The sequence below is a fragment of the Lutra lutra genome, chromosome 6 (genome assembly GCF_902655055.1).
Source record: "Lutra lutra chromosome 6, mLutLut1.2, whole genome shotgun sequence".
Lineage (NCBI taxonomy): Eukaryota > Metazoa > Chordata > Mammalia > Carnivora > Mustelidae > Lutra > Lutra lutra.
Window position 1 is genome coordinate 17,591,300 of NC_062283.1, and position 22,754 is coordinate 17,614,053.

At 38.1% G+C, this 22,754-nt stretch overlaps 1 protein-coding gene across 1 annotated transcript in view; it reads left to right on the plus strand.

Annotated features, from left to right (window-relative positions):
• Positions 1–22,754, plus strand: part of LOC125101538 (uncharacterized) — a 323,109-nt gene that overhangs the window by 4,655 nt on the left and 295,700 nt on the right. The window contains 2 exon segments of the mRNA XM_047731961.1: positions 15,243–15,329; positions 21,873–21,941. Of these exon segments, the coding sequence (XP_047587917.1) occupies positions 15,243–15,329; positions 21,873–21,941 (156 nt within the window).

Consider the following 22,754-nt stretch of genomic DNA (forward strand, 5'->3'; position numbering starts at 1 on the left):
GCTTGTTCCCATCTGCATGGTCCAAGATGACTTGGTGTCGTCTCCATATTCTAAGCCCTCCTGGGAGGGAAGCAGAGGCCATCTTACGCGTAGTTACATATAGCATTTCTGTGTATAACCCTGTTGCTGGGCACTGGTCCCATGGCCACATCCAGCTGCAAGAGAGACTGGAAAACATTGTTACCTGGGCATCAAGTTTCCAACTGCAATGGCGGAGAGTGTGTGTGGGGGGTGGTTGTGAGTGGGTATTGGAGTCAGCCAGCAGAATGTACACCAAGTGTATTTTTTTACTCTCATTTTATAGATGAGGAAATCAATGTTTCAACTTGACTAAAGTAAGAAAAAGAATACAGGGTAGCATAAGGGACTTGAACCAAGTCTTGTTTGACGTTATGATCTACACATCTCACCCCTCTGCCCTATAGCATCCCTCTTTTTTATGGGAAATGTCACTGCATCACCACATCTAGGGATGGAGCATTGCCTAGAGATGTTATCTACAGATCTGTCTAGAGTAGGGTCAGACATTCGGGATCAGTGACCTCCCAAATGGGCAAAGAAAATGCTGGCGGAGTGGCAGAGGCTCAGCAGCATGAAGGAGGTTTAGGGCGCCATGGCATTTGTCTGACTTCTTGTCCAACCCTGGACTGAAGGAAAACTGGTATCTTCAGCCCAAGGACATTTTTTAGGTCTTCAGTTCCCTTGATGAAAAATTAGTCTTTCTTATGGAGGTATGGTATTTCACTGTTAGACCCTGAGGAGAGAGGTGTGTTCCATAGCACAAATGGTGGCTGGAACAGGATTTTTTTGTGTAAAATCTATATTTATTTGTATTTATATTTTATATTTATATTTATTTATCTTTTATAATTTATATTCAACAGAGGTGTTCTGTTTTTGGTTTGTTTGCTTTTTGTGTTTGTTTGTTTGTTTTCAGTAGGAATTCTTATTCTCTGTGATCCCAGTAGACAAGAAGTCTATGTGGAAACCTTGAATTTAAAGGTTGTTGAATTAAAGGTTGTTGATGAATATTCAGAAGTGGAGTACCACTTGAAGGCTTGGCTTTAGAAATTGAATAAAGCAGGTCATGGAGAATAATTGCTTTTAGGTAGAGCAGGTGTGGGTGAGAGAGGATACGGTGAAGCCTATGGAAAGGATGACACTTGTGATAAGTGTTAGGGTGGAAATAAATATAGGAAAGTGTTACCCAATAGAAATATAATGTGAGCTGCATACATAACTTGGCATTTTCTAATAGCCCACTCTGGTAAAATTAAAAGGAAACTAGTGAATTAATTTTAATAATACATTTTATTTAAAACAATATCTACAAATATTATTATTTCAGCTTATACTCAACATAAAAATGTAAAAATATTTTACTTTTTTTTTTGGCATGAAGTCTTTGAAATTTGTGTATTATACATTAACAGAAAATCTTAAATTTCTTAATTTCAGGTGCTCCATAGGCATACATAGTTGGTGGCTGGTATTGAGCAATGTGATTGTAGCTAATTAGACCTGGAAGTTTTGCTGTAAAAATCTCCGTGGTAGAAAATACAGAACTCTTAGAGAGCTATAACTCTCAGCCCCCCACATGCATAATATTCCCAACACAGTCTCAATTGTACTTGTCATTTCTAACATCATTTCCTTCTTTCTTTCTCTTTTTAGTTAATTTATTTATTTTAGAGAGAGCGTGCATGTGAGCTGTGGGAGGGGCAGAGGGAGAGGAAGAGGGAGAGAAGCAGACTGCCTGCTGAGTGCGAAGTTCTCCACAGGGCTCTATCTCATGACCCTGAGATCAGGACCTGAGCTGAAATCAAGAGTCAGATGCTTAACCACTGAGTCACCCAGGAGCCCCTGACATCATTTCTGTGATAATATTAAAAAAAAAGAAAAAAAAAAAGTCTGAATACAAAGGGTATTCCTGGAGATAGGCTGAGTGAATTCTTCTATATACCGGGAATTAGTAAGTTCTCCATGATTTTTTTTTTAAGATTTTATTTATTTATTTGACAGAGAGAGAGATCACAAGTAGGCAGAGAGGCAGGCAGAGAGAGAGGAGGAAGCAGGCTCCCTGCTGAGCAGAGAGCCCAATGTGGGGCTCGATCCCAGGACCCTGGGACCATGACCCGAGCCAAAGGCAGAGGCTTTAACCTACTGAGCCACCCAGGCGCCCCACTTCTCCATGATTTTAAAGAAGGCTTATTCCAAACAGCAATTATCTTGATGTTGGCTTTGTACGTATGAGTTTCTATAAGGAAAGTATAATTGGTTAGGTAAAGGTATGTTGATTTAGCATTCTAACATATCCCTGAAACTAGAATTTATGTTCCTGTGTTGGTGTTTTTTTAACCCTGGCTATCTGTCAGAATTATCTGGGAGCCAAGGGTCCTTTGGCAGTTATGGCCTCCAGGATGACTCTTGGGCAGTCTATATTCCAGATCTTCTACAAGGCATTTTGATGGACAGCTGGGTTGAGAGCTACTATCATGGGCTTATTCCCATATCTTGGATATGAGAATGGGCATGGAAGGTAGTAATTGTCATGAGTGATTGTTGGCCTGATTCTGGAAAATGGAGAGAGCAAAATTTTATAGCTCAAAAGTAGAGCAGAGTGGAAGGAGCAAAATGAAGAAGGTTTAGATGGAAAATCCAGAAATGATTTATTATCATCCTGACAAAACCAGCCAGACATTACAGGGGTAGGCATTATACCATCTCTCTTCTGGGACATAGTCAACATTAAAAAAAAAAAATATTTGCTGCATCTCTACTCAAACCCATCCTGTTTGCCTGTCTTTGGAAGAGCCTCCAAAAAAGTTTCAATTGCAAGTGAAATGTGCACTTTTACAGACTGTGAATGAAGAAGAATATTTGAAATATGTGAATTTAGAAACTTCTCAGTATTATAGAACAGAGTGTTTCTTATTAATATTTAAAAAAAGGATATTTATTTCATCTACCAATATGATTACTTAGATAAAAGAGGATTTAGATATTTCCCCCACGGTGCTATTGAAATGAGCACAAATTATCATTCTATTAGTAAATATCAATACATTTCTACCTTTTAGGTGCTTAAAAAAAGCATTAGTAAGAATATATGTGATTATCTTTGGCTACCTGTCCTCTGTTCCATTTGGCCCAGAACTTATGCTTCATGTGTGTAGAATGCTTTTCTGATCCCAGCTCACCCTCTTTGCTCATTCCCAGCTATGCCCTGGCCTGATGATGATTAGCCCTCTGAGAAAGGGAAATTCTGAATTATAGTACTTGAAAGGGAAAGCAGCAGAGAAATTACAACTGCTTAGAATTTCAAAAGAGAGAGGAGGCAGCTTAGGTTCCGAACCTAACCAGGGCTTGAGGGCTGGATGGGACAAAAGGGAATATTTAATAATCTTAAAAAAATGGCGGCACTAAACAGGTAGAGAATGCCTAAAGTATAGATGGCAGTAAAATAAAATGTGGGACACGTGTGAGAAGGAGCTACGGAAGGACTTTAGAAGAGAAATAATAAAGCATTGTAGAAGTGGATAGAACAACAGCAGCAACAGGAACAACAACAAAAAGAAGTGGTTAGAACAGTTCCACTCATGATGAGTGATTTCATTGCACTTGGTAAATTCTTTCCTTTTAATTCCTGCCTTTCATGGAGGTTATTTCTAGTGTTCTTTCCATCCTTTCTTCACTTACTCAAAGTCCTAGGGAAGACCATTGGGTTGGCCATGCCCAGGTCACTTGCTTGCCTCCTGGTTTGATCAGAGTAGGATAAGTAGGTTCTGTTTGCCCTCCCCAGCTTCTGTAGTTGGAGACAGGAATTTGGAGTTACAGGACCATCAAGATGATATGCAATGGGTACTAGGAAATCAGGATGCTGGTAGAGAGAGGAAATGGATTGAAGACAGCAACATAAATCAACCAAACAAAAATCTGATAACTGTCCCTTATAGTTCCTATGTCTTTGATGATTTCCCGATCATATCCTATGGTTAATAACATCAGGACAACTTAAAAATAGGAGTGGTCTATGTGTGATTAGTTGGATACGAAATGATTTATAGAATATTTTGTTTAGAAGTTATATATATAAAATTAAAAATGCATATGTATTTCTCCATTTCCCCCTCCTCATTTACTGAAAAGCATATCAACTGAATATTTTCCACTTGTCAAGCACTATACTTAGTACAGTTTGGAGATACAAAATTGAGCAAGCAGACATGGAATCTCTCTGTGTTCATCCAACATATTACATCTGCAAAGTCACACTGAGATTTAATTAATTAATCCAGGTTAATCTGGTACTCTCAAAAAAGCAAAATTTTCTCATAGAGGTATTTTGCATCTATTTTATACATAGCATTTCTTAAATTGGGTGATTCTAGAAGTATGGATTGAAATAGAAGTGTGTATGTGTGTGTGTATGTGTGTGTGTGTGTGAGTGGGATCCCAGTTTAGTTGATTCAAATATGTTCAACCTCGGACTAAGCATGTGTGAGGATTTGTGACTTGAAGGAGTCTATAATGAAGATAGCTTTTTATTTAAAAAGCTGATATGGAAATTTAGGTTTTCTGATATGTTAGTGATATGGCCAGTATCTTAGCAGTAGGACAGAACTTTTTTTTTTTAACCTGGTTTCCTTTAAATATTGGGTGAAAATTAAAAAAAAAAAAAACTTTCTGGCCATCAGATTAAGTAGTTAGGCTATATCAATGAAATTCCATCTTAAATTCAAATTTTGCTAAGCTCTTTTCAGCTGCCATTTGACTGAATCATCTGTTGCATTTCCATTTAAGAAAAAAGTAAAATGACCCCTAGGAAAGGGTTAATTCCAAGGAAAGAGACAGGCACACAAACTTGATGTCATGCCAATAGCTCAAGGCCAGAGAGGAAGAGTAATTTTGATCACAGTACAGTGTTTGTCAATCATGTTGTCCCATGATCTAATCCCCAGGCATTTATTCCTGGGTTTTTGGGAGAGAGGCTTGGAATAAAAACTAAGATCTCTGTCAGCTGTTGGGGATCTCAGTGTCTCTACCTGCTAATTTGTATGATGTGGAGGAATATCACATTAGCAAAGATGATGTATATCCCTTCACTTGACATTGTCAGTGGGACATGGGATGGTTATGAGTGCGAGTCCAAGGTTTGAGCAGAACCAGAGAAGATGTTGGTGAGAACATGACATGGCCTATAAGAGGTACTAGCAGAAATTAGTATTGGAGGCAACGGTGGCCCCAGCAGCATTGAAGTGGCCCCAGCAGCAGTCCTGGAATGGAGAGGAAGTGGTTTTCCTATGGCTTCATGGAATGGAGTTGCCATCATTGATCTCATGATAAATATGGTTTGAAGAACACCTTTGTTAGCATAAAAACATTTACATGTTTTTATGTAGCATCAGCAAAGCTGAAGCTGAGCAGTGGAGAAAGACAATGGTTGATGTTCCAAAGATACTGAGGGGAATTCGTTGAAGCATATGTGATCTAAGGCCTTAGATCCTTCCAGAAGAAATAAGGGGTAGTTTGAAGTAAGGGTAGGAAACCTACAATAGTTGTGCCTAAACTGGAAAAAGTCCTGGATTAAGATTGTAAATGTAACCCCAAATCTAATTTCAGATTGGTGTGGCCATTAAAGAGACACTTATACAAAAATTTTTTAAAAATAACATATAAGTATACATGTTAAGTGCATAATTCAAATAATCTGAGCACATGTGTGATGAGAATTGTTTTTCCCCATAGTGCACATAGCCTGGATTACTTTATTTTATTTTTAGAGAGAGAGAGAACATGCATGGGTACATGTGCAAGCAGGAGGTAGGGAAGAGGGAGATGTAGAGAGAGAATCTTAAGCGGGTTCTACACTCAGAGGGAGCCCAACTCAGGCCTCAATCTCACGACCTTGAGATCAAGACCTGAGCTGAAATCAGGAGTTGGTTGCTTAATCAACTGAGCTACCCATGTGCCCCCATAGCCTAGATTATTTTAGAGGTTATATTGTATAAAACTGTTTAGATCTCTCTCACTTATCGCAATTTTCCCTTAAGACGGGAAACAAGTGTTCTACGAAATTTATAAAACATTTAAAAATATATATATATATTTTGCTTTCAGACATTTCACCTGTTATTAAGATAAAGGATATATACAGGAAAACCATTTGCTTTTAGATTTATTGCACTGACCTGGATTTGTGTCTGTAGATACCATTTGGTTCCTAAGTGATTTGAATTTCTTTCGTTGACTTCAAAGGCTAAAAATAAGCACTCAGGAAAGTATCCTTCCTTCTGAGATAAAAAAATATATATAGAGAGAGAGATATACAAAAGATGAAATATTTAGTCAGTTTATACAAATCAACATAAATCAACTTAAGATTATTTTCCGGTACTTTTTTTTTTTAATGGAGTAACAGAGTTCTAGAACAATGTCTAGTTGAGAAAAGAGCGTTTGAAACAGATGTTTGAGTTTTGAGAATTTCAATAGAATAAGAAAAGTTTAATTTATTGTCTTCTCAGACATAAATGTCTATTTCCGGTTAATCAGACAGATTTGGTCAGGAAATTAGCAGAATGTCTATTTGTGTTGTCTTTTCCTACTTGTTAATGCTAAAATTGAACCATGGGTAACACTTTCCCAGCCATTAAGCACAATTATTTTCTATTTTCTTTTCAAGTCGATCTTAGCAAAATCTCCAATAGGTGACTTTGTTTGTAAAATAATATTTTATAAACTCTTTCATACATAGTTAGTTGGAATAAGATTTTTTTAAAGAATGATTTTAACTTTGGGAGGTATTGTCTTGTTACTCCAGTTCACTGATTTAAACCACTGGATTTATGTTTATACCAGTGAAATTTATATAGTTTTAAAATAAAAATGTGAGCACAGGAATCTATACAGTGGTGAAAATTATGGTTAAGAATCTTAGAATCGTAGAAATGCTAGACTGGATACCACATAGTTGATGTAACAGAAGTCCAATTATTTTCCCACTGTAAACAAGTACATAGTAAAAATTGAGAGAACGATGTTTTCTCCTACGTTAGCAATGCACTGTGTTAGCGGTTGGACATGTTACTGGATTGTTTATCCACATCCTCTGAAATATTTGGTGAAATTTTATTTTTTAGTTTTTTTTTTAAAGACTCATTTATTTTGAGCGGGGGAGAGAGAGAGAGAGAGAGTAGAGGAGAGGGATAAAGAGAGAATCTCAAGCAGACTCTGCACTGAGCATGGAGCCCAGCATGGGGTTCAATCTCATTACTCCGAGATTGAGACTTCAATCAAAATCAAGAGTCAAATGCTTAACTGACTGAGCCACCGGGGTGTCCCTGCTGAAATTTTGAAAGACATATTTTCCTATCAGAATAAGAAGTTACACTATATCAATGAAATTTCATATAAATTTCAAGCTTTGCATCATGCATCAAGTCATCATGTTGACCAGAGTTCAATGGTTGCATTTCCATTTTAAGAACAATTTTACTTGCAATTTTTTCATGACTTCAGTGTTTTATGCTTTTAGTATAAACTTAATCTCCAAATAATTCCATTTAGAGTTTCTTTCAGATCAATTTTGTTTTCTATTAAAGAGGTTTTAACTGAAAATATGATTTTCCTTAATCTTCATCAGATTAATTGACCAAAAATCTCATTAAAAAACCAGGGAGGGAGGGGTGTGCCTCGGGGGCGCAGGTAGTTAAGTGTCTGCCTTCTTCTCAGGTCATGATCGCAGGATCCAGGGATCAATCCCCGCATTGGGCTCCTTGCTCAGTGGGGAAGCCTGCTTCTTCCTCTCCCTCTGCCACTCCCCTTGTATGTGCTCTCTCACTCTCTCTCTCTCTCTCTCTCAAATAAATAAATAAAAATCTTAAAACAAAACAAAATCAAAACCTTGGGGAAGTCTTGAACCTTTTGTTTTATGAGATAAAGTGTAGATGTCTTTAGATTACTAGATATTTTTAGAGCAAGGATTATTAAGATTGTCTAAATGAAATCTAATAATCCATGATATTGATTGCTTCCATACTGAAGTGTGCTCTAGTGTGATGAAAACATTACTACCCAAATGAAGCCTTAAATACAGTGCATTTATACAAGTAATCTTAGATCCAGGAGGAAGATGTATTGTTAAATGAATGAAGGCATAATAAAAAAGATTAGAGGGTGACTGATGTCTAATTTTAGGTATATCGTAATTTGAAGGTGGTATTATACACGATATACATTGATTGATTTCCATGTAGAGTAATATTGCCAGGCTTCAAACTAGAAAGAAAGGAAACCTACTTTGGTATTTTTGGAAGGATTTTTAAACATATGTTAAAAAAAATAATATATTTATACTTAACCTTTGAATTATCACCATTATTTAAGTAACATAAAGATCTTCCTGTTTAGAAGTTAGCTCCTTAGGGACTTGGTTTAACTCTGAGGATTTGAAGTCCAGAGGAGCCCATAATGCCTCAGTGCCTTGGGGGGCCAGGGCTAAAGCAGCTATGCACTCAACAACACTCCAGTGGTTTGAAAGTTAAGATGCCTCATAATTTACCACGAGGGAGGGCCTTAGGGGAAGAATGAATATGGCTCAATTAATTAGTACTTGTTAGCAAACTTCAACCGTTACCCTATTTAGATTTTCAAATCACTGATATCTCAGATACCCACAAGATTTGGAAAGGAAATGAGAATACACGGTGGAGAAAGCTAATTTGTCCAGCAGGCCACCAGCTCTGGAATATAGTGTCCCCAGCCAAGCAATTGTCACAGGTTAGCCTTTCTATAAAGAAGAAAAAGGAAATGGTGTCTGTTTGCTGTTTTTAACTCTGATGTTAAAAACATCCATGTCTTTTAGTTTGAATTTCTGAATAAGATGAATATTCTGGATGACCATCTATGGATTCCTATGAAAAATCTAAAATAAATAAATTAATTTTTGCGAACTGTCTGGAGCTTTTTTATGGGTGTTGGTTTTCTATATTCATTATCTTCTAAGTGGCTAGTATTCATATTTAGAAAAGTTAATGATTCTTTTTTAAAAAGATTTTATTTATTTATTAGAGAGGGGGAAAGCACAAACAGAGGGGAGGGGCAGAGGGAGGAGCAGGTTTCCTGAGGCAGGGCTCAATCCCAGGACCCTGAGATCATGTCCTGAGCTGAAGGCAGATGCCTAATTGACTGAGCCACCCAGTGCCCTGAAAAGTTAATGATTCTTAATGATTATAGTTATTTTCAAGAAATTATGCCAATAATATATTCTTTGTTCTAAAAGTTTTTTGGATAAATCTGATGTTTTCATGGCAGAGAAGCTCATTATCTTCAAATAGTAATTTATACAAAATATAATTATTTTCAATAATCTTAGCTCGCCCCTCCACTCCCCCCTTATATTTGTTCTAACTGCTTTGGCCAAGATTTCTAAGAATGTTGAATGATAAGATTGATAGTGAATGTCTGAGTCATACTTTGAGTTTTTGTCATTAGGTTTTCTTTTTTTGATGTTTATTTGGTTTTTGTTTTTCTGTTTAGTTATCGAAGACTTCGGTTTAAGATAACTATCCTTTATCATTGTAGGAAGTACTCTTGCACCTTTAGTTGCCTTTAATTTAAAATATGTTTGTACATCAACTTTATAAAATAGTATTTGGGTTGATTTGATATGGTAGAGCGTGTTTGAGTCCGACATAGTTTCCCCTTGATACATCCCATTACAGCCTCTGATTTCCACTTTTATGTTTCATGCATTGGGCCTTGTGGACATTTAAATCTAAGTTCTTCACACTGGATTTTCAAAGAGGGGAACATAGGAAGTTTTCTCAAATTTATTCATAAAGTTCATGGGAATCAAATTTAATTATAGTTACAGAGGCTTCATGCCTTTAAGAGGAATATCGTTCAGGAGAATATTCTAGTTTGTAAAACATTGGTGTATGGCTACAATCACAGAATGTAAATTGTTTAGTTAGTTACTTAGTTTACATGCAGGCCTTGTGTTTAACGTATCTAATTTATAGCATATTACAGATAACATGATGATTGGTGATAAAAGGCTGAGCGGAAGCAGGTGAATTCACAGGAAAAGGACAAGAACGAAGTCCATAAAAGCCTCCCAAGGAACAGACAGATGCATTCAGATTTTCTTCCTCTGGAGCTAACCTAGCTGATTTGAAAGGAAGTGATTGCCTCGTTGAGCCAAGACACTTCCATGATTCACACTAACCTTCCTCTGGTGGGCAATTTCGTTCTCACTCTCACAGCCCCCGAGGAACTGCATGGGTGCACACTGGAGATTTCCTGACCAAAGTTCATGTACGGTGTAATTTAAGAAAAGCCCTGATTACATTCTGTGCTGCTCTGAGTTAAATGATAGGAAAACCTGATATGTGTGGAAGGGCCGAGGTGAGTACATGTGCTTTCCTCCCCCGGTTCAGTCAAAAGCAGCATGAGAAACATATTAGAACTGAGGCAGATTCTAAACATTGAACAGTTAATTCCAGGAGGTGGAAAACAAAAATAGACTCATTATAGTATGGACAAGAAGAGTGTATTGATTTATAAATTTATGTATCACATCCAGTTGCGTCAATGGAGAGCCATGCATTAATGTATATATATATTTGCGTAGGCGATCGTCAGGTTATTCATCTGAAATATAACAAACAGTTAAATATCAGCCAAATTAAAATCTGTTGTATGTACATTGCTAAATGCCCTACTTTGAATTTCTCAGTGGGTCTATTAATTTTCCTGTGAGATGATTGTATATCCAAAAGCATATTCTGAATGATTAGGGCACTTTCAGAAATTTGTCCTATTAGTAACCTACCTTCTGGTAATAGACACCCTATTCTGAAACCATCCCACTCTATTAAATCCTGACACTATCCAATGAAACATGAGCAGAGGAGCTAGTGCTAAGATGAGGTCTGCTGTTTCCAAATTTATACTAAACTCCACGTGCTTCACTGTCTTAAACTCTGCTTACTGTATTTAGGTTATTGGTTTATGAGGGCAAGATATGCCAGTAAAAAGGAGGTATTGTTTTGATATTAAGAGTAGGTTCATAGGCTGAATTATGTTATAGCAAGAAATTGGCAAAATTGTAATGTTACAAATAATGAATTATAAGTATGATTTATAATTATATATAATTGATAAGTAATTATAATTATTATAAACATTATGGATTCACTATCTCCATAGTCTTGAGAGTATAGTTATTTAATCCTGAGTTGTCATTCTTAGTTTGAAACAAAGGCTTATGTGAGAAATGTGACACCTGCTCCTCCTTGGGGGGCATAATCATCCTTATCTGGCTCTTATTTTTTCTCATGTCACTAATCACTATAAAAAAAAACTATAAAGTATAAATATTCATTTGCTTTTTTAAAAAGATTTTATTTATGTATTTGATAGCCAGCACAAGCAGGGGAGAGATATATACATATATATATATATATATATATATATATATACATATATGTGTGTGTGTGTGTGTGTGCGCGCGCGCGCGCACACACACACATATATTTTAGATGGCACAGAATCCGTGTGTGTGTGTGTGTGTATTTATTTATTTATTTGGGAGAGAGAGAGAGGGAGAGGGTGGGTTGAGGGGGAGGGTCATAGGAAGAGGGAAAGAAAGAATGTCAAGCAGGCTCCCTGATGAGCAAGGAGCTCTGTGGGGGACTGGATCCCAGAACCCCAGGATCATGACCTGAGCCAAAGGCAGACACTTAACCAAATGAACCACCCAGGTGCCCAGATATTCATTTGCTTTTATTCTTCCATTCCTAGAATGCAAGCTCTATGAAGGGAAGGATTTTTGAGTTTTATTTTACTGACATATTTACATAATGCCTATTATGTAGGCACTAAATATTGGTCAAGTGAATAGATATGAAACATCGTACAGCGTAAAGTGACACTGTACCACAACCTAATAATAATTTGAACAAAAACATGAGTTGGGGGCGCCTGGGTGGCTCAGTCGGTTAAGCACTTGACTCGATTTCCGCTCAGGTAACGATCTCAGGGTGGTGAGACCGAGACCCACCTCTGGTTCCAGGCTCAGCACGGAGTCTGCTTATCCTTCTCCCTCCCCCTTCCTTTGCTCCTTTGTCTCTCTTTCGCTCTCTCAAATAAATCAATAAATAAAATCCTAAAAAACAAAACAAAACAAAAACATAAGTTATACTTAATTCTGGTACTACTGAAGAAGCTTCAAAATGTACTTCAGATGGTAGTTTCTCCAGCGAGTCTTCTCTGTAGTCCCCAGGAGGGGCCGGAAGCTCCTGCTGTGTGCCCAGACAGAGCCCCACCCTTTACCACAGTATGAATTTTTTTTTTTTTTAAGATTTTATTTGACAGATCACAAGCAGGCAGAGAGGCAGGCAGAGAGAAAGGAGGAAGCAGTCTCCCCGCTGAGCAGAGAGCCCCATAGGGGGCTCGATCCCAGGATGGTGGGATCATGACCTGAGCTGAAGGCAGAGGCTTTAACCCACTGAGCCACCCAGGCGTCCCCACAGGGTGAAATCTTAATCAGACTGCGCATGTCTGCCTTCCTTGTTCTTGGAGCTCACCGTGTTCTGAAGTCAGGGCCATGGTATTTCGTTGGTTTGCTTTTAGAATCCAGACACAGTGTTTGGTTCCTAGAAAGCACTCAGTTAAAAAAGTAAAGGGCAGGGGGTGTTGAAGGGAAAGATAGAGGGTATTGGGAATAGAAAGGAAGAGATGAATGAAGGGTGGGGGGGGGTTTGCTTATTTAATCAAGATAGAACATTGGGACAAGGGAAGGATTTAGATACTGCTGTAGGTTTCCAAGAGAGATTTTTTTTAGCAAATGAATTAAGATATTATGAGTATTTCTGTGTGCCAGGCATGCTTCTAGCCACTGAGGGGTCTGCAGTAAACAAAGAGATACTGTTACTGTCCTCATGGAGCACTTTTAGGTTAGTTAAAAACTTTTTTTTTGTTTTACTTAAAAAAATATTTTTTGGTGGGGGAGACAGAAAATAAGTATAATATTACATATTTATATGTAAAACAATGTTCAACATGATTTGAAATATAGTGGAAAATATATAAATTGTAAAAATAAGTGAATTATAGAAAATAAATGAATTCTATAAGATATATTAATTATATAAATATATGAATGCAATATAATATATGATTGTAATATAATATGATATGATATGACATAATGTAGAATTTAGAGATGCTTAAAGGCAATCCCTGGATTGCCTCTTTGTAAAGATTCCTCATAAGCCTTTACCTGTAAAATGCTATTTGCCGTATCCCAGAACGCGAAACACAACATAAGTCACTCCAGAAGTGGCGTTTATAACTTACATGTATGCCTCAACCCGGCCTGAACGTGGGAGGAACGATTTGCATAGACGTCGAAACCATACATAGATCTTCGAGGGGCGCACCTCCGTTGCGCACAGAAGCACGGAGCCCCCAAGGGGAGATTTGGGGGCCTGGAGGCTCCCTGTGCGCAGGCCTCCTTGCGCAGCTGGGCAGGACCCTCCTTTCTCAACTGACAGCAGGGATGAAAAGGGTTTGAGAACCTGCAGACCAGACAGACTTCCCCAGACTTTTGGTTAAAAGCGACTGCACTCTGTGGCTTTCTCCAAGGTCTTGATTAAGCTGATATTATTTACGAGGTCGTTTCTGTTAGACAAAAAAATCGCGTCGTATTGGAACGGGGGTGATTGCAGGATCTGGGTCCCCACGGTTGGCTGCTGTGGGTGGGTGATAATAATAAGAAATACACTGCCACTTTTGCTTTAATAGAGGCGAATTATTTTGCTAGCATATGGAAGCGTGTGCTTCGGGTACCACAGTGCTTTGTGGTAGAGGGGGAAAAAACACAAAAACAATTACATGAATGAGGTAGAATGACTGTGTTATTGCAGTACATAAGACTTTGATTACATACTGCCAAGATTCATACCAGCCTAGTAGTTGTTGACAGATAGAGTAACAAAAATGAAACTCATTTATTTTTTTCTTTATTGAGACCTCAAGGAAAAGCAGATTTTCAGTTCTTGTACTTACTACGTTGATAGAACAGAGACTGACAGCAAAAATGTGCCAGTCCAGAAATATAAATTAAACCCCGGTTCATATCAAAATTCCATTTAGTCTTGGAAAAGGAGTTGCTGTTTGGATTATTTTTGATCCTAAATCAAATATACGATGGAGGATCACAGTATACCTGGTATTTGTTAACCCTTTCCTGTGAACAGTACTTGCAACCTCATTGTTTTTCGTCGATGATGCTTTATTTCTCCCGCAGTGTATGAGGCCACTTGAATTATCGTCAGAGTAGGTTATATTTTACCGAATGGAAATTGCTAGCAACAGACATATACATCTCAGTCTGCAGGAAGTATGAAACTAGATTTGAAAAATTGATAGCAGACCCTTTTCTCTATTACAAAGTCCCATTCGATGCTGCAGTTTGATTATCAAGACAAATAAGTGAGAAATGTAAAGTGGGGATTTTTGGATTGTTTGTTGAGATTGTTGATGTGTGTTGAACAAAATTTCTGACTACATCATTTGTAACTTCCCTTCCTGTAACTTAAGTTGACCAAGCAAAAGGACCTCTTACTTTCTTTTCTTTTTCTCTGTCTCCTATCCTCCCTTCCTCCCTTCCTTCCTTCTTTTTTTCTTCCCTCCCTCACTTCCTTCTTTCTCTCTCTTTCTTTTCCCTTTCTCTCTTTCTTTGTCTTCAACTGTCAATATGGAAATTTTGTTATAGTTTCTCTTAATTAAGACACTATGAAATCAATGACAGAATTCTGAAAACAACAACACAGCTGACTTGGGGAGTGGATATACCAGCAGGTAAACAGAATGATCAGTAAACCCTAAACATCATTATAATCCAACAATATCCATTTCTTGAGTGTATCCTAAACAGAATTTTGCTTAAGTTTTTATTATTAATTATTCTTATTATTCCAAAGTCTACATTTGGTCATTTTCTCATTAATTTTTTAGCAACCGAAAGATAGCGTGAACTTGTTTCTTGAATTACCTTTTCTGACCTTTTGCAAGATGATAATTACAAAAAAGGGAGGCCTGGAAAGACTTGTACAAAAATTAAGCTTATAAAGTAGCTAAAATGGCCCTTCTGTGCTGGTGTCGATTTCAAAATTAACATTTTGGTTCATGTGCTTCTAATAATCACTGACCCTTACTTCATGTACTTTCCACAGGAAATGAATACAGCAGAAATTACTTTGACCCACTGATGGATGAGGAAATCAACCCAAGGCAGTGTGGGATGGAGGTCAGCGGAGAGGGTGAGCTAGAATTAAGTATGTAATTTTTGTGTCAGAATATTCTTTTCCATTCATGAAAATGAGGTGACAAAGATCACACATGCAGTTCCGTTTAGATTTTGTGGCTTACAATTTAAATGGTAAGTTTTAACCACTAACAACATGATGGGCAGCGAAGGTAATTTTTGATCAAGGACAGCCAGCTGGGCAGAGAGAAGAAGTAGGAATTTGCTTTCATTTGACGCCGCCGGAAGCAGTTTGGTGTCATTATAAGGCCCGTGTTATGCGTATGAGGACCATCATCACTTCACAAATGCCATCTCTGGTCTTTGAGTTTAAAATGAGCATTCTTCAAAGCAGCACAAAATGCATCTAGCCTAAGAAGTTTCTGGGCACCTGGGTGGCTCAGTGGGTTAAAGCCTCTGCCTTCAGCTCAGGTCGTGATCCCAGGGTCCTGGAATCGAGTTCCGCATCGGGCTCTCTCTCTGCTCAGCAGGGAGTCTGCTTCCCCTCCCCCCACCCCGCCTGCCTCTCTGCCTACTTGTGATCTCTGTCTGTCAAATAAATAAATAAAATCTTAAAAAAAAAAAAAAGAAGTTTCTGTGCACGGTGACTCCTGATGCCTTTCATCAGAGGCAGGGCACGGAACCGCCGCCTGGGTTCTGAACCACAACGGTGCAGTGATCTGATTTTCTCTTCTATAACCTTGAGTCTAGTTGCAGCTGTGACAGTTCAGAAGACCACGCTCCACCCCTGGGCACCGGTCACTGAATCTGAACGTCTTAGGGAAAGACTGGGGTAAATCCTCACAGAGAGAGGGGCTCAAGCACGCTGTAGGAATGATTTTAAAAGATGGTTTTCCATAACTACACCGCTTTTTAGATGACACAGAATCCACGGATATCATCAAAAGATGTATGCACAGGAAAAGGCAAGAACTTGATCTGAGGACAGTTTTTACCAGTAACTGGTAAAACTCAAATCGAGGTGAATTGAAAACTGGAAAAACCTCAACCTTTTATTTGCCCAACACACAGGGGGATGAAAGATAATCCCGATGCTTTCTGGAGAGGAATGTGAACTGGATTCTTCTTGAGGTCTGCTTTAACTCCTTGGAGATCACAATATATAGTTGTATTTGGTGGAGTTTTTGTAATGTAAGGACTAAAGCTGGTTTAATAAGATGTTCAGTGATACGTGAACGAGGAGCGGCTCTAACCACAGACAGACAAGGTTCATAAAATAAAATATTGTGTGTCACTCTTCCCTAGTCCGCAGTGATGGCCCAGTGCCTGGAGTTCACGTTGCGCGTCCCATGTTTCAGAGTGGGCAGTTGTCTTTATATCCAGTTTTAAGTCTGCAATTGATGATAATTTATTTTTCTTTTTGCTGGGTATTCAAGCCCGTGCACCTATCTCAGTTAGGGGGGTAGACAGTGCTAATGAACACAAGATTGCCTTCCATGTCCTCTGTGGCACAGAGCTAGAGATCATGCAAGGACATAACAGGGTGGGGTTCGGCCACCTGAGCAAAGGCACAACGCACAGAGTTTAGTGTGTTTGCCCCATCTATGTCCACCCCGATTCCGCTTTTCTCATATTTATTTGTCTATAATTTGTTTCTTTTTTCTCAAATCAATACAGCTTTAAGATACCACAAAGAAGTCTGAAAAATCATCCGGCATCTTGCGATTTTTGTAGCTGGACAACTTAGATCTTATTCATCAGCGTGCGGGACTAGTCCTTTTTCAGAAACATAGACCCCATCCCCAGATTTTCTGTCATGCTTGTTTTTAACTGTGGCGGCTTACTGAATCAAAGCAGCAGAGTGTGACACCAGTTCAGTGTCATTTCCTTCAAGAATTAACTCATCTTTCCTGAGTTACTGAACAAGCAACACATGGTCTCATCCAAAACCCTGGGGATGTATTTTTCACCCAAGAGATTTTGGATTTTAACAAGAGAACTGTTCTCCTAAATAACAATGTTGGTGGGGAAGTGGGCATTCACAGACCTAATCCTGGAATTGAAGCCCAGACCACACCCTTGACCATCTTCTGTGCATGACTACAGATGGTGTGGACAGTAGCCAGTTCTTTGCTGTTTCCCATCACTTGTCAACTCAGAGCCTCTTCTATTTCTTTCCAAGGAGACTGAGTTCTACATTGATGTGATTGAAGTCTCTTTTTGGGGTACCTCTGGGATCCTTCACAATAACAGTGTCCCTTCAGAGTGATGTTGACACTTTCTGGAATGTCAACACTCTGTTGAGAATGGTTTTCATTCTCACAGTAGATGTGGCAAAACTGTTTATAATTTGTACTCTACTTGCTTCCAAAATAGTTTGAAGAAGCTTATAATAGAAATGTAAATGCATATGGTCAAAGCATTCAAACATAGATGAAAGAGGGATTTGAGAACACCTACACAAAGAAGTAAATGCACAAGAAATCAAGGACTGTAATTAATTATAACTGTAATTAATCACTTACTCTTACTTTGGGCTTCCTGAAAGTGAAATGTAAAGATACATAAGATAGGTAACATTTAGGTAAATGTCAGTCACATCTAAAAAATACCTTCAGGGTTAAACAGAATTGATGACTCTTTTTTAGTGTCAATAACCACCACCACCACCATCACTTTATTTTATTAATTTTTTTAAAGATTTAATTATTTATTTGGGAGGGGGGTGATTAGAGGGGAAGGGGCAAGGGGAGAGGGAAAGAGAGAAACTCAAGCAGACTCCCCACTGAGCATAGATCCGGACATGGGGGTTGATCTCATGACCATGAGATCATAACCTGAGCCCAAATCAAAGGTCAGACGCTTAATCAACAGTCACACAGGCACCTCTACAATTTAATTTAATTTAATTTAATTTTTTAACAGTAGATCCTGGGAGGATAATGTTATGTTAATTTTTTGTTTAGCAAAGATTAAAAATAATGGACAATTGGTTCTTGGTTATTGGTCAATACATTTTACTTACTATGGAATATAGATCTGAGTGTCGCTACGAGGCATCTAGTACATAGGTGCCCAACTTTTATTATTTTATCATTTGGATATGATTTTATATAAGTAATTCTAGCTTCAGGCAAGCATTGATATGCAGTCCTGAGAGTGAATTTGGCAGGGCAGTAGACTGGAAGTGGCAGTATAATTTCTATGTTGTAGTGTTGAGGAGAATCACTTCTTTGGGAAACCTGCATTTTCTCTCATGCCTTCAACTGATTGGATGAGACCCACCCACATTATGTGTAGAGTGATTTGCTTTGTTCAAAGTGTATTAATGTAAATGTCAGTCACATCTAAAAAATACCTTCACAGCAGCATCTAGACTGATGTTTGACCAAACAACTAGGTACTGCAGCCTAGCCAAATTGACACATCAAGTTAACCATCACCTGTTGTATTTAGTAATAACTAATTAAATCATAGTAATACCTTATGGAGTGTTGAGGTCCATGGATTTGACATACTAAATGCGTTCTCCATGATCACCAGACTTTAATTCTGTTCCAACTCAGTCTCAAGTGAACACCAGCTCCTGCCTGGAATTGTTGGATTGCTTTTGTCCACATCCATTCTTCCTTTGTTTTAATCTATTGTCCACATGGCATCTTGCTCATCCCTCATTGAAGCTCTCTTATTGTTGCCTGTTGCTTTCAGGGTAAACACCAGCCTACTGTCCTTACTCATCTGAGGTCCGCTGCACTTGCCACATTGAACTTGCTTTTGTTCCTTAGATGCATGGAGCTCTTTCTGGACCCTGAACCCTCACAGGTGCTGGGACAGCCACCTTACTGGCCACTGGACACTCTTCTGAGCTTACATCTCAATTCTCGACTCCCTTGACTAACCAAAGTGAAGTTTCCCTATCTTATCAAACCCATCATGATGATCACTCATTATTTATTAGTGAGTTTACCTGTGAAAAAATGTGTTTCTCTCCTTTAAACCATCTCTTGAACACAAAGAGGGAAGAGAGTCTACTTTGCTCTCTGATGAATTTTTAAGGCTTAGCACAGTGGTTGGCACAGAGCGAATGTTGACTTGAGAAGTCCTTGTTGAGTGAATGTATAAATGAAGAAATGAATGGAAAGTGCTAAGCATAATATCCCAAACACGGCAAGGCTTCTGTATACATGAGTTATGATTACTTCCTGAGTGCTCATGGTGTCTTAAGCTGGACATAGCTGCTCTGGCCAGACAATGCAAAACCATCTAAAGGAGCTGTCATTATTTCTATTTTTAAGATGAAGAAACATACTGAGAAAGATTTAGTAGTTTTTCTTAAGGTCACAGAGATCTGGCAAGCATGGAGTGGAGATCGGATCCCTATCTTTGGCACTATCTGTTCTCTTTCCCCTCAGGAGTTGCCTTGGTCCTGTTGGTTTTGCCCACTTTTCCCTTTGAGGAAAACATCTAAGGGGAAAGTACCTGGATTGATTCAAATGGTTGAATTTGAGTTTGAAGGGGATAGTCTCTTGCCTTCAGTTTCTGTCTTATGTAACCCATTTGACCCTCCAGGGTCCTCTTGGAGCACCACTGAGGGGGTTTCTCAGCAGGTCTGCCTACCAAAAAAACTAGAACCTCTTGCTCAGATTCCCCTCATATGACACCCCAGAAGCTGTCTATAATTTATTACTTCATAATGAAAACAAAAATACTAGTTCAGAATGACAGAACCTAAACTATTGAAAAATTCTGTTGCGAAAAATTACGAAGTAGTTAACAAACAAGGAAATGGGGGTGGCTGCCCTTTGCTGATTACGAAGTAGTTAACAAACAAGGAAATGGGGGTGGCTGCCCTTTGCTGAGTCCCCACTATATGCCAGGCATGAAGCATGAGCTGTATGTGTGTTATCTTCTTAACCCTCACTTCCGTCCCATTTTTGGGGCCAGGAGATTAAAGCTCAAAGACTCTAAGAAGTTTCCCTAAGATTACAGAGCTGGTAAGTGGTGGAGCTGAGATTTGGATGTAGGTTTGCCTCTTTTTAAGGATGTTGTCTCTGTACTAATCCCATTTACCTTTTGTCTATCTGTTGGCTTTGACATGCAAAATGCATGTTCATTTTTTCTTTTCTGTGACTCTCATTGGTCTGTCAAGATTACATAGTCCTTATAGGGAGGTTTTTATTACGTCTGCAGAAATTTCCCCATCTATGCAGCTGCTATTGTTCTTTGTCAACTTCCAAAGAAGATTCTTTTATGAGCCATAGATCAGTCAAGTTCCAGGCAATGCTTCCCTAAAGCGCAACCTGCAAAATGTCTTCCGGGGATGGCTCTCTTCCTTTCCCCCAGATGTTGGGGTGGTAGGAGGTTTGTGTAGGCTCTTGGCAGGAAAAGAACATTTGTAGGTTGACCAATCCTTGAGAAAATCATCTGCAGGTTTCCGTGAGCAGAAGCTGACTTCAAAGACCTTTTTATGTTACACTTTCAGACATTCTATCTGGCTCCAGCAGCCTGGACTTTCCTGAATAGTCATCCCAAGTCCATGAGCACAGGCTACAGTGAACTTCTTTCCAACACTGATGTTCCAAAGATCATAGGGATGGATGGAAAGGGGAGACCTAGAATTTTCAGGAAGTTCTCACTTGGACAGTGAATACCCCTCAAGGCTCTTCTAGAACACTTGCTGCTGGAGTTTCAGATGTGAATTACAGAATTAACTACCATCGTCAGAGTTGGCTCACCCATGGAGTCCAAAGTACGAAGTAGGAGAAATATGTTGACTTTTTAAAAACTACCTCTGTAAGAGTACAACCACAGTTTAGCTAGTTCACTTGCCTTTTAGAGGAAGGGGAGCCATGTTTGATGTATATATGTATATTCTAAGACTGGGGTGGTCATCCAAATTTGCATAATTTATGTTTGGTTCTATCCAGTGGCAGATCTACCTAGAAAGACTCTTTAAACCCTTTTCCAGAACTGTGGTTTTTTTTTTTTTTTTTTGATCATGTGTTTTTTGTTTATATGTTTGGTTGATTGGCTGGTTTCCAATATTTAATGACATAACCTTGTTACTTTAAATTCACAAAAGAACTAAGTACATGTATATTTGCTCTTACATTGCAATAATGTATATAAAAGAATTTAAGACCACCTAATGCCGCTTAAGTTTGTTGTTTCTTACATATATGCAGTAAAAAATAGGATATGCAGAGAGTAGGTAGTGGAAGACATTCATTCATTTTGCATATATATTCTGTTGTATGATTTGACAAACCATAATGGCTTGTTCTAAAATAATTTTTGTGTAGTGTATGTTATAATCCACTGAATATTAGATCATTTTTTTGGAGAAGAAGTATTCTATTATGAATACATTGCAACATACATTTGAAAGTCATTGTTCCAGTTATCACTGATTTTAAAAAGTTTTTTTTTTTTAATTTCAGAGGAAGGCAGCATATTGAATAGAATTTGTGTCTATGACCTGTAGAATAACTAAAGAGCCACAATCACTAATAATTTATTTTTGTAATTCAATTTGCATATTTATGTATTAACTGATGAGTAAGTTATCATAAATATGTTCTTTTAGCACCTCTACAAGTTGATAATAGAATTCTCTGTGATCGATTAATGAGGCTGTTTGACAAGAGTGAACAAGGAGAAGCCCAAGGTAGGAGACTAATTATTTTCTATCTTTTGTATTAACATTAGTTATAAATTCATCAAGATGTGTTCTTGCAAATGTTGATCTGTGTTTTCTAAATATAACCACTCGAGGACCTATGTGTGTTTGATGGTTGCAAATACTTAAATATAGCTAAAGCTGGGGGGAAAGGTAACTATGGCCCAGTTTTCTGGAATTCAATAGAACTTATAACCCTAGATAGTGAAAGTGATTTACTTGCTTTGAAGGATCTTACAATGGTATATGACATATTTGGATTCTCTAATATGGTGCTATATGCCACTCTTTTTAAAGAGTATGTTTTAGCTCTTAGAGAAATGCTTTGGGTGGTAGAAGACAAGCACTATATTGTTTTCAATCTTAGCATGGGAATTCATACTTGTGAATGTTAGGCTCTTTAAGTAAGTAATCCTCATGTGTATTAATCTAGGAATTTAAAGATAATCCCTTAAAAACTAAAATCTAAATTCTTAGGTTAATGCATATAAATTCATGCCAGAACCACACTTGAGATTTTACCAAAGCATTAAGAGTAAATTGTTGTATCCACGTGTATTTAAATTCATTAAGTTTTTTTTTTTTCTTCTTCTCAGTGTGTGCTTAGTTCTTCTCAAGGGATCATTGTCTCTTTCTTATTTCAATATTTCCTTAAAATACTTGTGAGGAGATGGGGTCATGGTTAAGTCCTCTATATTTTTAGTTATTTTTCCATTGAATTTATGCTTAGTCTTCTCCGTTTGGTAACCATCACCTTGGACCAATTTCTTAATCTTTCTTTGTCATTTCTGCCAAATGGAT